Source organism: Oxyura jamaicensis, chromosome 9 (assembly GCF_011077185.1).
Source record: "Oxyura jamaicensis isolate SHBP4307 breed ruddy duck chromosome 9, BPBGC_Ojam_1.0, whole genome shotgun sequence".
NCBI lineage: Eukaryota > Metazoa > Chordata > Aves > Anseriformes > Anatidae > Oxyura > Oxyura jamaicensis.
In genome coordinates, this window is record NC_048901.1 from 7753854 (window position 1) to 7773333 (window position 19480).

General features: G+C 39.0%; 1 protein-coding gene across 7 annotated transcripts in view; it reads left to right on the plus strand.

Annotated features, from left to right (window-relative positions):
* Nucleotides 1-19480, plus strand: part of PER2 (period circadian regulator 2) — a 49908-nt gene that overhangs the window by 25882 nt on the left and 4546 nt on the right. For all 7 annotated transcript variants that reach the window (XM_035334443.1, XM_035334444.1, XM_035334445.1 and 4 more), the window contains 14 exons: nt 547-689; nt 1032-1110; nt 3758-3864; nt 4351-4504; nt 4861-4969; nt 5385-5516; nt 6874-6967; nt 7687-7843; nt 7926-8041; nt 9608-9781; nt 13012-13272; nt 14707-15554; nt 18038-18224; nt 18745-18937. In XM_035334443.1, coding sequence (XP_035190334.1) covers nt 547-689; nt 1032-1110; nt 3758-3864; nt 4351-4504; nt 4861-4969; nt 5385-5516; nt 6874-6967; nt 7687-7843; nt 7926-8041; nt 9608-9781; nt 13012-13272; nt 14707-15554; nt 18038-18224; nt 18745-18937 — 2754 coding nt within the window. The remainder of the gene's footprint in view (nt 1-546; nt 690-1031; nt 1111-3757; nt 3865-4350; nt 4505-4860; nt 4970-5384; nt 5517-6873; nt 6968-7686; nt 7844-7925; nt 8042-9607; nt 9782-13011; nt 13273-14706; nt 15555-18037; nt 18225-18744; nt 18938-19480) is intronic.

Consider the following 19480-nt stretch of genomic DNA (forward strand, 5'->3'; position numbering starts at 1 on the left):
CCAAAAGCTTTAGCTTTGTAAAGCTGTGCTGTTCTAACCTTATTATTAACCTTATTTTGCTGTTATGCTTTGTATTCTTAAGTCAGCAACTGTTATAGGTAAGAACCTCTGAGACTTATTTAAAATCAAAATAAATATTGAGTAAAAGAAGGTCTCTCTTAACTGAGGTGAACTATAGCAGTCTTCATAAAATAAAACTATAGAGCCATCCCTTTGGAGGGTAAAATGGGGATTAATATCAGATTAAGATTAGTGGATGAATAAAACAACTTTATCATTAAGAAGTGGATTATTCTCTTCATCAAACTTCCATGTCTTACTTCAATCAGGAAAGAGGACTATTCTTTATTGTAATGGGTGCGCAAAGGATGCCATCAGAATTAGGTTCTGTTCTACTGAAAATAAAGGAAACTAGATTTTTGGGTGCCGTTTTAGGAGCTATCATGCAGTCTTTTTGTCATTAAGAAAATTACAGTAGATAAATTAAAAAACAAAGTTTAGTGTGAGATGAATCTGTTGAAATAATCAGCTCTGTTTAATTATTAGTGCAGGGAAGGAGCGTGAAAACGAGATCTGCTATCACCCGTTTCGGATGACTCCTTACCTTATCAAAGTACAAGATCCGGAAGTAGCAGAAGACCAGCTTTGCTGTGTGTTGCTTGCAGAAAAAGTGCATTCTGGTTACGAAGGTAATACTTTCAGTGGACAAAGAGTAATTTGGTTTCATGAAATTAAGAACTGTTCTGTTTTACTACAGGAATTTCTGTGCAGTTTAGCAGTTTAACACAACTGAATTTCAGTTTAAGAAAGCTTAACTTGCATGAGTACTCAGTGATCTCAAGTTTTATTAAAGTGCAAGATAGCTGGTTTGGTTCTCTGCCCTTGCTGTTAGTCTGTGAGCTAGCAAACTGCTTTCCTACATGCTCTTATGCAAACATTTAGACTTCATTCAGCATTTAATAGAAACTTGTAGCTTGAACTACTATATGTATATTGAAAATACTTCTTAATCTGCTTTTTTTTTCTTTCAGCACCCAGAATTCCTCCTGACAAAAGAATTTTTACAACTACACACACACCAACCTGTTTGTTCCAGGATGTAGACGAGAGGTAAAGTACTAAATACTATTTTTCACATGTAGTGATAAGCAACCTGTCCAGTAACTTTTCAGGTATTTCTAGGGTTTAATAACTGGGTTAAAAATTTGTGTAACTAATGATAAGTTGTTTAACTCAGGAAGGGTACATCTCCCAGCTTTCATGAAGACCACACTGTAATGCATTTTCACACTTAAAGTGGAAAACAGTTTGCCTGCTGACAACTTGTTCTTCTATTTTACTTCTATCTGGGGCAAATCTGGACATAAATTCAGTCAGTGAAACCCACTGCCAGGAGTATTCCTGTGCCAGCAACCATGACCCATCTGAGACTTCTATTTTTAAGTCTGATCAAATTATTAGCAAACAATATTCTGCTGTTACTTTCTGCTGGCTGAGGTATATTAGAGGCATCTTTTAAATATAACATTAGAACATTAGATCTTTGGGAAAAAAAAAAAAATCTGTGTTCAGAGATGAAATTGTTCAGATTCTGCTGGCTGAAGGTTTCATGTTGCATTGACAGTCATGGAAGCTGATTAGATTTAGTGCATATGAAACTACCCATGTTTCAGACCAGAGCCAAATAAGGTGCCTGTGATGTTAAGGCATACAAAGAGGTTCAGGAACTAAGGTGCAAACCAGGCTTTCCCTGAGTCTTTGGAACTATTTTTGCCTATAACCTGTCAGAGGATGTTTAGGTGATGGAAATTTGAGGTCTATGAAAAGAACAGAAGATATTCCTTCAAGAAGAGTTGGGGACATAGGCTGAATAGGAGACATTATTATAAAGCTCTTAAGGTCAGGGTTGTACTTTGAAATATCATAATACTTTGAAGGACACAAGAGAATTAGCTTGTTACTGAACTGAAAACGGAGGCTGCCTTTTCTTGCTTTTTTTCTTTCCCTTGTTTTACATTGGATTCTATTCGTGACGGTTTTTGATACATGATGGGTAGGATTTTAATTTTTTTCTCCTTAGTGAAAACTAAGTTGGCTACAATGACAGTATCTGAGATAAATCCCACATTCCTAGAAGCTCCTGGATCATTCTTTAGCTTCCTCTTCATCTGACAAGCAAGCCCAGCTCAGTCTCTAATTATAGGTCTTACAATCTAGATCCTTGACTCTTCCACTGACCTTCATATTGGTCTAAAAACGTGTAGTTCTTTTGCATTGAAGTTACTGACTTTGCTTCTTCCTTTATAACTAAAGCAATAAATAAGTTTAAAATTGGATGCCCTAAGAGAGTAAGTGCTCTCTGTTCCAGCACAGGTTTTCACAAAACAGGTAGCAAAGAATAGGAACAGAGCAAAGAAGAAAGAACAACAACAAAAACACATTTACTTCTTTTTACAACTTTATTTGAGGAAGTCATTTCTAACTGAAGTCATTCTGAGTTGGGAGGTATTTTCAACTCCTTTAGCCATATAACTTTTTTTTGCTGCTTTGACTTGGCAGTGTTTTTAATTGTCATTGTTTCAAAATGGTATTATTTGGTATGAGTTGTCATGCCAGTTCCAGCTGTTTGAAGTTGTTGCTTTAGATCATTCACAAGCTTTTAAGTCTTATTACTGAAGCAATTAGTTAACTAACAAGGCATAAGTTGCTCTCCTTGTTTTTCTCTGAATAGTTCAGCCTCTTTACCAGAAGGGTATGTCATCTCTTCTGTGGAACTGATCTAATTTCAGTGGGTTTGAAAGTGTTGGGTCAAAGGCATTTGTTCCATAATGTTTGTGAGTTCCAGTACAACACAGTTTTGTGTCTGTTGTGCACTAGGGTTAAGTTATTCATTAAAGGCATTCAGATAGCTGAGCATCGTACTGCTCCCTAGGCCTTCGTCAGTAACTGGGGCAGGGGAAGGGTATACATCACTTTGAGTTCACAAAGTGACTTGGTGTGTGGCAGCTTCTTAAATGTTACTGAGGAGTAGTGACTTGATGTATTTTATATTTACCAAAGCACATTTTTGGAGGTTATCTTTCAGGATAAGGTACGAAATTACATTTGTGAACTTTTGTTCTTTTTCCTTAATGCTTTAAATGATCGCTTAAGGTGATTTCATCACATAAACTAGTTCATGTCATTAGAAGAGGTTACTGTGCAGGAATTCAGGAATATTACTTATTAATTAGAATAAAAAATTATAAGCTTGCTTCTTTGCAGCTACTTTGAGTTAAACTCTTAACCTGCCTGTGAGAAGGTTTTCTTGATCCCTAGCCTGCTACCAGTTGCTAGTTCAGCTCCAGAAATCCTGTGTGAACCTTAGCATTGGCTTGTAGCCCATAGATCAGGGCTATTTGCTTTCGTGAGAGTTTTTATAAGATTAAACTTTATTAATGCTTTTTTAAATTCAGGGTAAGTACTCATCCTGTAGAGCCTAGGCAGCATAAGAAAACACAGGAGAACTGCTGTAGCAGATTTCTAAACACTTTGCTCAGTAACACTACGAAAGAACTAAAACAAAAAACAATGTCTTGCTCAAAGAGGGGTACTGCTATTAAGCTAGTACTGGTATGGCATCCCAAATTTAAAATTATTCATTCTTTTTCTAGGAAAAAGCAAGTAAAACTTACATCTTTTTAAGTGCTTCCATTTGAAGTATATTTTTATTCTGCTTGATTTAATTAAAAAAAAATCTTTGTTTTTCTTTCCCCAGAGCGGTACCTCTATTGGGATACCTACCTCAGGACCTAATAGGAACACCAGTCTTGGTGCATCTTCACCCAAATGACCGACCCTTAATGCTAGCAATTCACAAGAAAAGTATGTGGTCTTTTTACTGTGGCAAAGATACCTTTTTTATTCCTATAAGTAAATTGTAGCAGCTACAAACACCTCGGCAAGTAGAAGGTGAAAAAAAATTCTGCAAGTAATTAAATATGCAAGTAATTAAATATTGAAGTATTCCTTTACAACTTTATTCTTAATGTAATTTGATGAAAGTGATAAATCACTCTATTTCATGTTGTTTGAAAATTAGGTGAAGCATGTCTGTAAACAAATTAACCATACATGAATATTTCATACATAAAGAAAATTGTGCTGAGAATGCAATGATAGAATTTGTCATATTTTAAATGGTAGTCTGTCTTATCTTGTAAATAGTCAAAGAGAAGAAAGTCATTCAGGCCAAGTTAACTTGTTAATCTATGGAAACATACAGCTGTCTAGTCAATCATTGTGACAACTCTGAATAGTGAAATAGAACAGTGTAAATATTAAACTGACTTTTAAAATCACTCATTACAGTTCTTCAGTATGGAGGACAGCCTTTTGACTATTCACCAATCAGGTTTTGCACAAGAAATGGAGATTATATAACCATGGACACTAGCTGGTCCAGTTTCATCAATCCTTGGAGTCGAAAAGTGTCATTTATCATTGGAAGACACAAAGTTAGGACGTAAGTCAATAAACAGTTATTTTTAAATTTTCTTTTTCCTTGGAATCATATGGTGATTCTTAAAATGATTTAAGGGACTTACAGGGTGAGGGGGCAGGAATAATGCAAATTGTTCTTTTTTTTACATTTGGGTTCAATATAGTAATTGCTTTAAGCAAAGGAAGTGTGACGTACTTCAAACTTTGTCAGTACTGTCAAGAGTTGCATAAGGAGAGTGAGTAAGGATATGTCTTATGAGATTCCAACACTGTAGATAGACTATAGAGATCCTTATATAGTGATGGTAAATTGAAGATGTGCTCTGCAACTGAAGTACTTGAGTTTGTAACAGACTGGCCTATGTTTGGTTTATGCAGGGGTCCCTTAAATGAAGATGTCTTTGCAGCTCCCAACTATACAGAGGACAGAATCCTTCACCCTAGTGTTCAGGAAATCACAGAGCAAATATATCGGCTGCTATTGCAGGTACAGCATCTGCTTTAATGACACACTTCTAATTTCCCACTGAAGAAAGGGCATTTATCTTCGTGTGAATTTTGTATAGCTATCTTGTACTGTACTGGGATTTGTCTGCAATCCTGGAAATTATTTATACTCATGATTACCAGGCATGACTCGCTGAAGTGTGTTATAGCTCCAGTTCGTGTTTTATGAATTTTGTGCATGGAGTCTTCACACAGAAAACAAATACCCCACAAGACTCCCCACCCCCGAAAAATCCTTTTTCATCTCACATGGAGATATTGGTAACAATTTAATTTGTGTTGAAAGCCAGTATGCAGGTGTGTGTGTGTGTGTGTGTATAAAAAAACACACACAGATTATATATATGTGTGTGTATGTGTATATATATACACACACATACTGTTGTTTTTAACAGCCTGTACACAACAGCGGATCCAGTGGCTATGGAAGTCTAGGCAGCAATGGCTCACATGAGCACTTAATGAGTGTGGCATCCTCCAGTGACAGCACAGGAAATAATAATGAAGACACTCAAAAGGATAAAACAGTAAGTTTTTACTTTTTTATTCAAGTATGAGATACAAAACTTCTAAGTGGCTTTCTAACTTTTTTTAGCATAACTTTCTCAAATTAAAGATGAGAGGAGGTATAAGGAGAAAGTCATCATTTGTTTATTTCCAGCAGGCAGCTTTTTGCATATTAAACATTTCTGGTATAGATAAAGTCTCAGAGTACTGAGGCACAGCTGTAGGTATGAAAGTAAGTGCGTATAAAAAATTTAAAGCTGGGCAGTGTGTTACCGTATTCTAATACCTATTTTATGTTATATGCTTGTTTCTGGGTAAATGCAACTGGATATTTGAAAAAAAAAATCTTTTGAGAGGTGAAAGTCTGTACCTCTTCTTTTCCCAAGAGAAACTACAAAGATTAAATACAGTAGTAACGGTTTTATGCTGCAAAAATGTTGAATAATATAGAATGAGAATTCTTTTTTTTTTACTTAACATTTAACTTTACGGGTCATTGTTTCATCCAGTTGATAGTGAGATGTAACTTTGTAAAATTTAATTAGTCTGAACAAAACAGCAGAGTTAAATTTGTGCCTACATTTATCAGAACTATTCCATAGGCAAACATGAACATGGATGCAGTCAAAGGAACTGCACTATCTTCTAAAGTCTTTCTGGCATTTCTATTAGTCTTCCCAAATACTGTGTTTGATTTATGAAAGCTGATTTTTTTCCTTTACTTAATTATATTATTCATAGGCTGAATCTGCTGAGTATGATTTATGTTTCTGTGATCAGGCATGGCAAACTGTTGTGCTTGCCAAGGTGGTCACTTTTGCTGGCTTTCAGTTCTTAAATGCTAGCATCTTGAGCAGGTGAAGTTTCTGGAATTTTTGTTTCACAGATGAATTGCTGTATTTCAGAGCTTTGTAGAAAAAGAGGCCTCCTATTTTGAGGGGAATTGATACTTAGGTCTCCCTCACCATTTCTACAGATAGTTACAACTACTGTAGCATAATGTTGTAACATCCTGTCAATACCTGCTTAAACTTCTATCACAAGAAGTTGCGTCTTTGCATCAATATTTTATATACCAAGTGCTACTGTTTTCTTTTGAAGTCTTACTTGTGCCATTTCTTTATATTGTCCTGTCAAAATCATTCAACCATATGAAGCAAAATACAGAGTAATTGTATAAAATAAACTATTTTACATTTTTGCTCTCTCTAGTTCTTAAAATTCTGCTATGCATGATAAAATCCTATACATCAGGACTTCTCCCATGATCAGACTAACTGTAAAGTAGAAGTTAACTAAGGCTAGATTTTGACTTACTGAGGAATTCCTATGCATGAAACTATTTCATAATAACTGTTTTTAATGACCTGCTTTCAGATTGGTCAAGATGCCCGGAAGGTCAAAAATAAAGGACAACGTATTTTCACTGACAATAAAACAAAACTGGAACATAAGAGAGAGCCTTTTGCAGGTAAGACGCTAGCAAGTTAACTAAGTGTTAGTTTATTGCGATGATTTGTGGTGTTATGTGAGAGTAGGGGCTTTTCTGACTTCACTCTAATCAGATTTAATTGATAAAAGTGCTGGGTTTATGTATTATATTGTCCTTAGTCTCTGCACTGTGTTCTGGAAAACATGCAACCCAACTGTCTGAATTGACAGTGACATAACATACAGTTAAGGCATGTACTAGAGCTGTTGTTTCGAAGTACCTTAACTGTAGTTCCTCTCGTCCTACTAGTCAAATATGTTTTTTCTGTTAGGTAGAGGAAAAAGTAATGGATGTTGTCTTTCCTTTTTGCATGTAACTTCAGGATTTTTTAAGTTGATAAATGAAAACCTTCCTGATCAGATCTAAATCTTCTGAACATGAACAATATCTGTTTTGCGCTAGTATTGTCCTCATACTGTGTTCCATCTATAATGATCCTTACTCTTCTGTCTCCATTGTCTGTTCCCTTTCGATCCATCAGCTGAACTAAACTTCACATCTGTAAGAATCTGTAAGAACAGGGAGGGTATTTACAAAATATTGATCTACTAGGTCACAAACTTCTTACTGCTTTACAGTGGTTAAGTTCTGATTTATTAAAAGTTCTAATTTATATATATTTCTTACTGTTTTAGTGATGTTTTAAGGGAAATTCCAAGGATTAATGCTGTGATTGCATAATAACTATCTTTTAACAGAAAAACAAAGTGGTCCTGGTGGTCAGGTGAAAGATGCGATAGGAAAGGATACTACAGTCACAGCTGCTCCTAAGAATGTGGCTACTGAAGAATTGGCTTGGAAAGAACAACCTGTGTATTCTTATCAACAGATCAGCTGTTTGGACAGTGTCATCAGGTGAGGAACCACTGTGTAAATTACCATTGATCTGTAGACTTAAGACTTGCGTATCTAATATTGCTAAATCCTTTTATTTTAGATACTTGGAGAGTTGTAATGTGCCTGGTACAGCAAAACGAAAATGTGAACCTTCAAGTGTGAATTCTGGTGTTCATGAACAAAAAGCAGCTGTTAATGCTATACAACCCTTGGGAGGTATCTCTACATTACAACTTCAATTTTTTGCTAGCAGCCAGTTGGGTGTTACTTCTTGTCAAAATAATGACAGGTGTAGCTTAGGGATGACCTCATAGCCATTTTCTTAACATTACATGTTGATAAACTAACTTTTAACATTAAAATTTTCCCTAGAATTAAAATACTTAGTTAATTGAATGTCACATCTGATTGTAGATGTAGTAAGCTTGTTCACGCTGTACAGAATATAGCAGGATTTGCAGTTTTAGAGCTTGCATCATTACCACATGCAAAAACTTCATTTCACAGTCAGTACTTCTAGGAACAACCAGCTGATTAATTGCAGCAATTTTTTTTTTTAATGTGCATATTTCACTTCTGTTTCCTCTCTGCGGGCATATTTAAAACGGGATAAAAGGGGTAAAATGCTATTCTCAGTGCTGTGTGAGGCGTAAGAACTCATTTGAAAGGAATTGTCTAGCCATGGAATAACAATGGGGATTACTGAGAATAGGTACCTACAAAGTCTGCTGAAAAAAAACACAAGTTAATTTGTTAGGACTTAGTTGTATGGTCCATTTGATATGGTCCATGTCTGGCTGGGGAGCTAAAGTGGAAAAAGCAATTGGTTGGTTAGTACAAGAATTGTGAGATTAGTAGAGAAGTACACATAAACAAGGTACTTGCTGATTTAGCTTCCTTGTTATATGAGGCTGAAAGGGGGTGACTAGTAGAGTTTCTTAAAATAATTCCTAAGACCAGTTTTTATTGCTATTTCCTTTTGATAAGCTTGAAGAAAAATTCTAATGTAGTTTTTAGGATACAATTGGAAGATACGATGGGTATACAGAGGAATGAAGTAACCTTTAGAAGGAATTGGAGGGCCTTCAAGTAGAGAGGAAGAAGTAGTAGAACTCAGCATCATGCAGTTAAGAACACAGTTTCTGCTGACATTTGGAGTCTTTGCAGCCCTAGCTGGTAGGAAAGGATGTAGGTTCACTAGCTTCTTGGTGTGCTGATGATTGCAAATGACTAAGTCACTAGCATACTCTAGTGAGGAAGAAGGCAAACTTTAGATCTTACAATGTAAGTTACATTCAGTATTTGTACTAAAGAAGGAATGTTTTGATGCTGTTTTGAGGCATTGGTATGATGTGCTGGATTACTGTTTATAGTTTTCAGGTGAGAAAACTTAAGTAGGCAGATGTTCAGAGCAAAGCTTATCTGCCAGCTAATTACCAGGTAATGAGAGATTAGTATACAACAAGATGGGAGCTGGGAGGGACTTAATCTTAGGCTGGAGGAGACTTGAAACTTCCAAAGTCATACTATCAGAGATGGATAAAGCCCAGGAAAGATCGAGAAGTCCTTCACTGACAAGATTTGGTTTATCTGTGTGAAAGTAGAGGATTGGATTTGGTTGCTCAGAAGTCATCCTACTCCTAAAACATTCTTGGTGGATTCTGTGAAATCAAGTAAAATGCTCTTTGTTTTGTCAAGCACGGTTCAGTCTCCGCTGTTCTGCAGCCGTAGCATTATATTACTGATGTGCAATGTATAACTATATATTTTCTTTTTAAATAGGGCCTACTGTATTGAAGGCATCTGGCAAATCAAGTAGTCCCCCAGTAGTTGGTGCTCACTTAACTTCTTTGGCTTTACCTGGCAAGCCTGAAAGCGTTGTATCACTCACAAGTCAGTGCAGCTACAGTAGCACCATTGTTCATGTTGGAGACAAAAAAACACAACCTGAATTAGGTATGATTTTTGCTAATATGTCATCTCCAAAAAGGTGATTGCTAGTAAGTTTAAACTTCAAACATCAGAACACATAGAACCCACTTGTGACTTACATTTTGTTATATCTAAGATGTTCTTAGGGAAAGGGAAGGGGGGAGGGGCTAAAACCAGGCGAGCCGGTGAAGACCTAAGGGATGGCACGCTAGAATCAGAGGGGCTGTGTGCCAGTGGGGTCCTTTGGTCAGATCCACAAGGTGCTGAGTGTAAGGAGACGCACCTGAAGTGCTTTTACACAAACGCACGCAGTATGAGGAATAAAATAGATGAGCTAGAAGTCCTGGCCCAGTCCCGCAACTACGACATCATCGGCATAAGCGAAACCTGGTGGGATGAGTCCTGTGACTGGGGTGTTGCGATAGATGGTTACAGGCTCTTCAGGAGGGACAGGCAGGGTAGGCGAGGTGGTGGGGTGGCGATGTATGTGAAGCAGGGGCTGGACTGTGTGGAACTTCAGGTTGGCGATGGCAAAGTTGAGAGCCTCTGGGTAAGGATCAAGGGACGAACGAATAAAGGGGATGTAGTTGTGGGAGTCTATTACAGACCGCCTGGCCAGGATGATAGCGCCGATAAATTATTCTTTACAGAACTAAGAGAGGCCTCGAGATTAACTCCCCTTGTCCTTATGGGGGACTTCAACTTGCCGGACGTTAACTGGGAGTGCCACACGGCTGACACGAGCAAGTCCAGGAGGTTCATGAAGCACCTAGATGATAACTTCTTGGTACAGGTGCTAACGGAGCCAACTAGGAAAGGTGCCCTCCTAGACCTGTTGCTAGAAAACAGAGAGGGTCTGGTGGGAGATGTGGTGATTGGTGGCCGCCTCGGTCATAGCGACCACGAAGTGGTTGAGTTCAACATTTATGGTGACAGAAGGAAAAGCGCCACCAAAACCTCATCCCTAGATATGGGGAAAGCGGACTTCAGGCTGCTCAGGGAACTAGTCAGTAAGGTCCCCTGGGAAACTGCTCTTGAAGGCCTCGATGTCCACCAGTGCTGGTCACTCTTTAAGCGATGCCTCCTAGAAGCACAAGATAAGGCAATTCCAAAATATCGCAAGTCAGGCAGGCGGGGCAGGAAGCCGGCGTGGCTGACCAGGAACATTCTAATGGAGATTAGGCGGAAACAGAGAGTGTTTCGCTACTGGAAGGAGGGCCAGGCGTCATGGAAAGAATACAGGGATGCTGTTCGTGTTTGTAGGGAGAAAGTTCGAGTGGCCAAAGCACAGCTAGAGTTGAAGCTGGCTGTGTCTGTGAGAGAAAATAAAAAGGGTTTTCTTAGATATGTAAATGGAAAAAGGAGAACTAAAGAAAACATAGGGCCGCTCCTTGATAGGGAAGGTCTCCTCACAGACGATGACGTAGGCAAAGCAGAGACGCTTAACGCCTTCTTTGCCTCTGTCTTCAATGCCGATGATGGGCTTCGGGACCCAGGGTGCCCTGAGCTGGAGGACCGGGACGGTGGGGATGACAAACTCCCAACTGACCCTGAACGTGTGCGGGATTTGCTACTCCACCTGGATCCCTACAAGTCCATGGGTCCGGATGGGATTCATCCCCGGGTGCTGAAAGAGCTGGCGGATGTCATCGCGGAACCTCTATCAATTATTTTTCAACGATCCTGGGAATTTGGAGAGGTCCCAGTAGACTGGAAGCTGGCAAATGTTGTGCCAATTTTCAAGAAGGGTCAGAAAGAAGACCCTAGCAATTACAGGCCTGTCAGTCTCACGTCAGTGCCTGGTAAAATCATGGAGAAGTTGGTTCTCGGACTTATTGAGGCGCACCTGGGGGACAAAGCAGTCATTGGTCCCAGCCAGCATGGGTTTGTGAAGGGTAGGTCCTGCCTAACTAACCTGATTTCCTTTTATGATAAGATCACCCGTATGGTGGACCAAGGGAAACCAGCTGATGTGATTTTTTTGGACTTCAGCAAGGCTTTTGACACGGTTTCCCATGGGATCCTACTGGACAAAATGTCCACCATACAGCTAAATAAAAACATCATACGATGGGTGAGCAATTGGCTAACGGGCAGGGCCCAAAGGGTTATGGTAAATGGAGCTGCATCAGGCTGGCGGGCGGTCACCAGTGGGGTCCCTCAAGGCTCCATTTTAGGGCCGGTACTTTTCAATATTTTTATAAATGATCTGGATGTAGGAATAGAGGGTATTTTGTGCAAGTTTGCTGATGACACCAAACTTGGAGGAGTTGTGGACTCAAATGAGGGCGTAAAGGCCTTGCAGAGGGATCTGGACAGGTTGGAGAGCTGGGCGATCACCAACCGCATGAAGTTCAATAAGAGCAAGTGCCGGGTCCTGCACCTGGGACGGGGAAACCCTGGCTGCATGTACAGACTGGGCGATGAGACGCTGGAGAGCAGCCTAGAAGAGAGGGATCTGGGGGTCGTGGTAGACAGCAAGTTGAATATGAGCCAGCAGTGTGCCCTGGCAGCCAGGAGGGCCAATCGTATCCTGGGGTGCATCAAGAACGGCATCGCTAGTAGGTCAAGGGAGGTGATTGTCCCGCTCTACTCTGCGCTGGTGCGGCCTCACCTCGAGTACTGTGTGCAGTTCTGGGCACCACAGTATAAAAAGGACATGAAACTGTTGGAGAGTGTCCAGAGGAGGGCTACGAAGATGGTGAAAGGCCTGGAGGGGAAGACGTACGAGGAACGGCTGAGGTCACTGGGCCTGTTCAGCCTGGAGAAGAGGAGGCTGAGAGGAGACCTCATCGCAGTCTACAACTTCCTCGTAAGGGGTTGTCGAGAGGCAGGAGACCTTTTCTCCATTAACACTAGTGACAGGACCCGCGGGAACGGGGTTAAGCTGAGGCAGGGGAAATTTAGGCTGGACGTCAGGAGGGGGTTCTTCACAGAGAGGGTGGTTGCACACTGGAACAGGCTCCCCAGGGAAGTGGTCACTGCACCGAGCCTGTCTGAATTTAAGAAGAGATTGGACTGTGCACTTAGTCACATGGTCTGAACTTTTGGGTAGACCTGTGCGGTGTCAAGAGTTGGACTTGATGATCCTTAAGGGTCCCTTCCAACTCAGGATATTCTATGATTCTATGAATAAATAGGAACAGAATTTGTATCTTAAACTTACTGAGAAATTAGTACAGATTATAATAGCTTAAATTGAATTTCCAGAGCTTTTCTTTATCATGATTATTTTTTCCCTTCTGTTTCTGTAGAAATGATAGAAGATGGTCCAAGTGGAGCAGAACTCTTAGATAGCCAACTTATTGCACCTCCATCCAGCTCTGCGCATGTAAATCAGGAAAAGGAGTCATTTAAAAAACTGGGACTTACAAAGGAAGTCCTTGCAGTGCATACACAGAAAGAAGAGCAAAGCTTTTTGAATAAGTTCAAAGAAGTAAAGAGATTTAATATTTTTCAGTCCCACTGCAATTACTACTTACAAGATAAACCCAAAGGACGGCCTGCTGAACGTGGTATGGCAATACCTCTTCACTATTAAAAAGTAGTCTTTATATAGGCAGTGAATCCTGTTGAGATGATGCTTGCATTTTTAGCTGTATTGTGGAACCACAGGGAATAGTGACAGTTCTGTACTATGTTTAAGTCCATAGAGACATTCTGGTGACAGTCTTGCTTTGAAGATTATATTAGAAGCTATATTCTGCTCTTAATAACTCATGCTTCAGTAACTAATGTTCAGTTATCTATTCATTATATTATTACTGTTATGCATTTACTTTCAAGGGACAAAAAAGAGGCACTTCAGAATGTTTTCCTTCCTGTGTTTGTGCTTGTATTCTCTTTATTCTCTTGCTGCACTTTTCCTTCTACCTTTCTGTCTGTCTTTTTTGCTTTTTTTCATCCTCTTTGGTTTGCATCCAGTTTCTCCTGTTGCAATATCATGTCGTTGGTGAAACAGTCTGGTTGCCATTAAGTTAATAATATGATCAGTGGCAGATGGAAATGGAACAGACCATGTAATAGTGAGACTAGTTTTGTCAGAGCTAGGAACTCAGGATGGCATTTTAGAGGAGTTTGGTACTGACCTGACTTTGTTTCCATTTCAGTCTTGACTTGGAACTAAAATCAGATACTGCTAAGCATTTGTTTTTTTTTCCTCCCCCATGATTCTTTTCTTATCTTTGTTTTGATATAAATAGTTATGCAAGTCCTTGACATAGGAAACCTTCTCTGGAACAACTTAGTCCCGTGTTCTTTATTCTTGCTAAACTTTCAGACAGTCTGAGTAAGCTTTAGACAAACTTTAAACTTGTGCAGCTTTTAGATATTTAAATATTTAGATATAAAAGATATTTTATGGATTTCCTCATCTCTGTAATGAGAGAACTGACAGCCTTCACCTAGAGAAGAGTTGCTTGGTGCAGACTTCTAAAATAAGGTTGGTTCCATGCTTTTCTTCCTAAGGTTTGTAAAGGTAGCATGTTCTTTCCCCTTAGAAAATTTTCTGTGTACTTTCTCTTCTGTGCTGCTTTTTCTTCACCTTCTTAGTTACAGACCTTCGTGACCTTAACTCTATAGAAGTGCTTTCAATTCTCTTCTACTGCTTTCATTGTAATTGCCAAAGTGATTGGAGTGGCTTCTTTGTATTGATTGGGTGACACGTTTGAGCCTCAACTGATGCACTGCTATTCTTTTTCTTTTTTTTTTCTTTTTTTTTTTATTTCCACCATGGTGTGTCAATATGATTTACCTTACCCAGTGTGCTCAGCTCCTGTGCTAGAGGTAAAAGAGTGAGCCTGATCTGTTCCCAGCTCCTTCCATTTGGGTAAAGTAAGTCCAGAACTATGAAGAACTACAATTTCGAGCAACTGTTTGGGATGCCGAACCACAGAGAATCTTTAAGATTTCCAGTGGGACCCTTTCTGATGCAGACTTTTTTCCTTCAGGTGGCCGTGGACAAAGAAATGGCACTTCTGGAATGGATCAGCCTTGGAAGAAAAGTGGAAAAAACAGGAAGTCAAAACGCATTAAACCACAGGAATCTTCAGACAGTACAACTTCTGGAACTAAATTTCCCCATCGGTTTCCTCTTCAAGGCTTAAATACTACTGCTTGGTCACCATCAGACACTTCACAAGCAAGCTATTCAGCGATGTCTTTCCCCACCGTTATGCCTGCATATCCCCTTCCTGTTTTTCCAGCAGGAGGGACTGTGCCACCAGCTCCTGAGACTTCACTCTCTGGTTTTAATCAGTTGCCAGACTCTGGAAATACTTGCCCTATGCAACCATCCCAGTTCTCTGCCCCCCTCATGACACCTGTCGTAGCTCTTGTGCTCCCCAACTACGTCTACCCAGAGATGAACAGTAGCTTACCTCAAACGCTTTACCATAGCCAAGCCAACTTTCCTACCCCATCTCCTTTCTCTTCACAGACAGTATTTCCAGCACAGACACCATTCAGTACTCCCAGCCCTTTCCCGCAACAGGCGTTTTTCCCAACACAACCATTCCATTATAATGCACCAGCAGAAAGTGAAAAGGTTCCTGCCCCAGAGACAAGAAATGAGCCATCACGTTCGTGCACCCCACAGTCAGTGGGTGCTCAAGACCAGGCTTCACCACCTTTATTCCAGTCAAGGTGTAGTTCTCCTCTGAATCTTCTGCAATTAGAGGAAACCACAAAAACTGTGGAAAGTGCTCCTGCGGGTTTGCATGGAGCTTTAAATGAGGAAGGAGCCGTAGGCAGCAAAATCGTGACAGCTGATGACTGCAGTGGAAAGGGATCCCTACCCGTAAGTATGCTGATGGGCTTATGGTGGGTTTTGTTTTTTTTTCTTTCAAAGTCTTGGTACTCTGAACATATCTGAGGTTGTTAATATGTACAGATGCCTAAAAATGATTCTCTTTTCCCTCTTCTGTTTCCTTCTCTCTGGTGCATTGTTTTCAAAACTATCACTTTGTGGTCCTTATTTTTTAATGATAGTAATCGGTCTATAACCCCCAGAGGTGGACTCGCAATTGTAGTTAGTAAGCTTGAATTTCAGCAGATTGAATTCAAAGTGAGATCCAGTCATTAAAATAATGTTAGCCTTTAAAAATTAAAACAATGTTGTTCTACTAAAGTTACATGATACACGAGGAACTTCGAAATGAATCCTAAAGCAGTTATGTTTTTAATATGAATACAAGTATGTCCATTGGAAGTCACTGAAATGTTATTTGAAATGTATTTCAAATCATTTGTGCACTTTTTTTTTTTTAGTGTTTAACAAAGCTTTGGGCTAGTGAATTAGTGTGAAGGGGGGAAATGATCTGTGTCTTTGAAAGAAGCTAATGTAAATAAAATCACCTCTTTGTTTACAACTAGCCAAAGTAAAGCAGGAATGAATTGTTGCTTGCAGATACTAGTAATTCCTTTGTTTTACCTAGGGTTCTAAAGAGCTGTACTAAGCTATTTGGTAACTTCAGCTTTTTTCCTGTCTCGTTTAAATCAGTTTAACATAGTTGTATAGAAACCTCAGATGGAGTACTGTCTCTAAAGGTTTGTGATGGTGATGTGGCCTAATTAATCAGCGCTGTCTAAATATTCCACGGGGTATCTTTTTAATGAAGTCACTGGGATGCAACCAAAACCTTTTAGAGTGCCTCCTTCCTCCCTTTTGCTTTTCTGCTTGCGGTTTACTGCATGTGATAACATAGTTACAGAGTAGAACTTGGTTCACTGCTGATAAAGGAAAGCAGGCGTTGGAAGGTTTTATTTATAGGCGTGCCTGAGATGTAAACTGCAGCAAGTAGTCAAAAGCATTATTGGTGTTGATGCTAACAGCTGATTAGATGACTTTGCTGTGCAATCTAAGTCATAAGCATGTACCTACACTAGAAATTGTAAAGGAGAAAGAAAGAAAAAGTTATGAATGTGCTTGTTCCCACCACTGAAGAACATTCAGGTCTTCCATTCAGATCTCTGCCTTTAACATCTCTCTGTGGTTGGTTTCTAGATGATTTATTTTACATAATATTCTTGATATGGATTCTTAATGGGGATGAATAGCGGGAGAACAGAGAAATTGAGTTTGTTTTTTTTTCTAGTGGAACTTCCAAACTTGATTGACAGAGCATAAAAACTTACTGCATTCTGTTATTGAGTGCTTGCTATATCATGATCTTGAGAACAATTTTTTAAAATGAAAACAATGTTTTGTATCATACCAGTCATGCAAACACCACTTTCTGAGAAATTTCTCAGTGATACATGCATCCAGTGCCTTATTGTGGACTGAAGTATTCTGTATGCTATGTGACCTCTCTGAAAGCGTAGAGATACGCACTTCTGACTTGTGCTTTGGTAAGGAAGTGCATCTGTGACAGTCTGTAACTTACAGCATGCTCTCAGATGCCACAACTGGGTTAAAAGAAGCTTGGTAGCAAAATAATACTAATAATTTTGGTGGCACATTATTTTGAATTTCCTCGAAGGGCTAGTTCCCATTCTTTGGAAACCTGGAAAGTGTTACTTTCTTAATTTCCTTATCACTTGAACGGGAGGGCAAGACAGACGTTTTTCAGGAAAGCATTAAGGATATAGCTGAAGCTAGTTCTCACTGCTGGTATGTATTTTTGCTAAATTCTTTGTCAACATTAACTTTGAATATTCCATAAAAGTGGGATAATGTGTGGGTATTCCATTAAAGTAGGCTAAATGGGGCAATGCTGTAACTGCTTGCTTAAAACAAACAAAATAAGCAACATCAGTTTAGTTGATGCTCTTTCCCTTAAACATAGAAATTGTCTTAGGAAGCTTGCATCTGGGAACAACTACCTTTTCATGATGTATTGAGAGTAATAAGTGAAGGACTGCTCATGCAAATATTTGAGGTAGATTAGAGTAGGAGCAACCAACCGCTAGTATGTCTTAGCGGATTTGGCTGAATTTTGAGTAGTCCAGGACAGTAAGGGCTGTCAAAGCTGAGTAGCAGATGCCTTCCTCGTTAAACTGTGAGTTTCTCTTTAAAAAAGAGAAATTGTATTGAAATATCTCTTCTGGAAGGGACCACATGTCAGCCAACCAGTCCTTCATTATTCCTCAGTTGGTCTTGGCATATGTTACTGATGGTTGTCTGTCTTTGATTAACTGAACATATGAGGTTATGAAGTGTAGTGTATTCATACCAAATGTAAGCAAGTAGTATTCATACCAAATGTAAGCAATTAGCAATGAATTAGCCTTAATTTTCTTTGTTTTTCGTGTTTGTTTCCCTCTCTTTCCTGTCACCAGGCTGAATCTCCAATGGATGCTCAAAATAGTGATGCACTCTCCATGTCCAGTGTCCTGCTTGACATTTTACTTCAAGAAGATGCATGTTCAGGCACTGGCTCAGCTTCGTCAGGGAGTGGAGTATCTGCAGCTGCTGAATCGCTAGGATCTGGTTCTAATGGCTGTGACATGTCAGGGAGCAGAACAGGTAACACTGGCAGTGAATACTCCTGGCATTTTAGAAGAGTTGGGGCACGATGCACTACAAACATAACGTGAACATTGAGTGCTTTATGGGAAAAATCTTTTCTGTCTTTAATCCTCATTGCACAATTTATTCTTTTTTTATCACATCACATAAGTTTTTTTCTATGCTTGGTTTACAGTATAAAACTTCTGAACTTCTTGTGTATGTAAAATAGCCAGTAAAATTTTGCATAGGTATGATGGAATAATGAAGGGAAAATAATGTATTCCTTGGTGTCTCACTTCAGACCTTTTTAGTTTAAGTTAATTATTCTATTGTGATTTAATAGGGATTTAGCTTGAAAATTATGTTTTAAAAACAGTTACCTAAGGGGGAAGGGGGGTTTTGTCTGTTTAAAAATTAAATAAAATGGTTGTATTATTTAGACTTTTGTTCTCTTTAACCTTCTCCAGCTTGGAAAATATTCAAACAATCCATGTATTTGAAAATTTATAACAAAGCTTTAAAATTATTTTTAAAGGTAGTAGTGAAACTAGTCATACCAGCAAATACTTCGGGAGTATTGACTCTTCAGAAAATCATCATAAAACAAAAATGAAGGCAGAAATGGAAGAAAGTGAGCACTTCATTAAGTATGTCCTTCAGGATCCTATATGGCTTTTGATGGCAAACACAGATGACACTGTTATGATGACTTACCAGATACCTTCTCGGTAATTCTCATGCTGTAGTACTTCAAGAAATGCTTATGTGTACAAGATATGAATTACTGTCTCAAAAGAAGAAAATTTGTTTTAATGTTTAGCTTGGTGTGAAGAAGAATTCTTGTTTCCTTTATATCTTCTGCATGCTGCACAATATATGCTGAAAAAGAATTACTTGATTAAGCCTATATATAGGTGTATGTGTATTTATTTTAGGTCTGTTACCTAAGTTGAAATTAGCTGTATATATATTTTAGTTCATGCATAGTTACTGCTAACTATGCATAGTTACTGATTTGTGATTATTGCCTAGGAATCCTTGAAGTTAGATCAATAGATTTGGGCAAGCGTACTTACATCTAATGAAAGGCAGTAGCGAGGAAGATCCATACTCGGTGTTGTCCTTGGAATGCCACATTCAGTGGCATGCTGTTTTCTCTGCCTTGTGGTGGTGTTTTTTTTTTGTTTGGTGGCATCACCCACCCCCCAAATTGTTGTCTTTCATGTATTCATTCTTCTATTCATTCATTTCTATATTCCCATTCACATAAG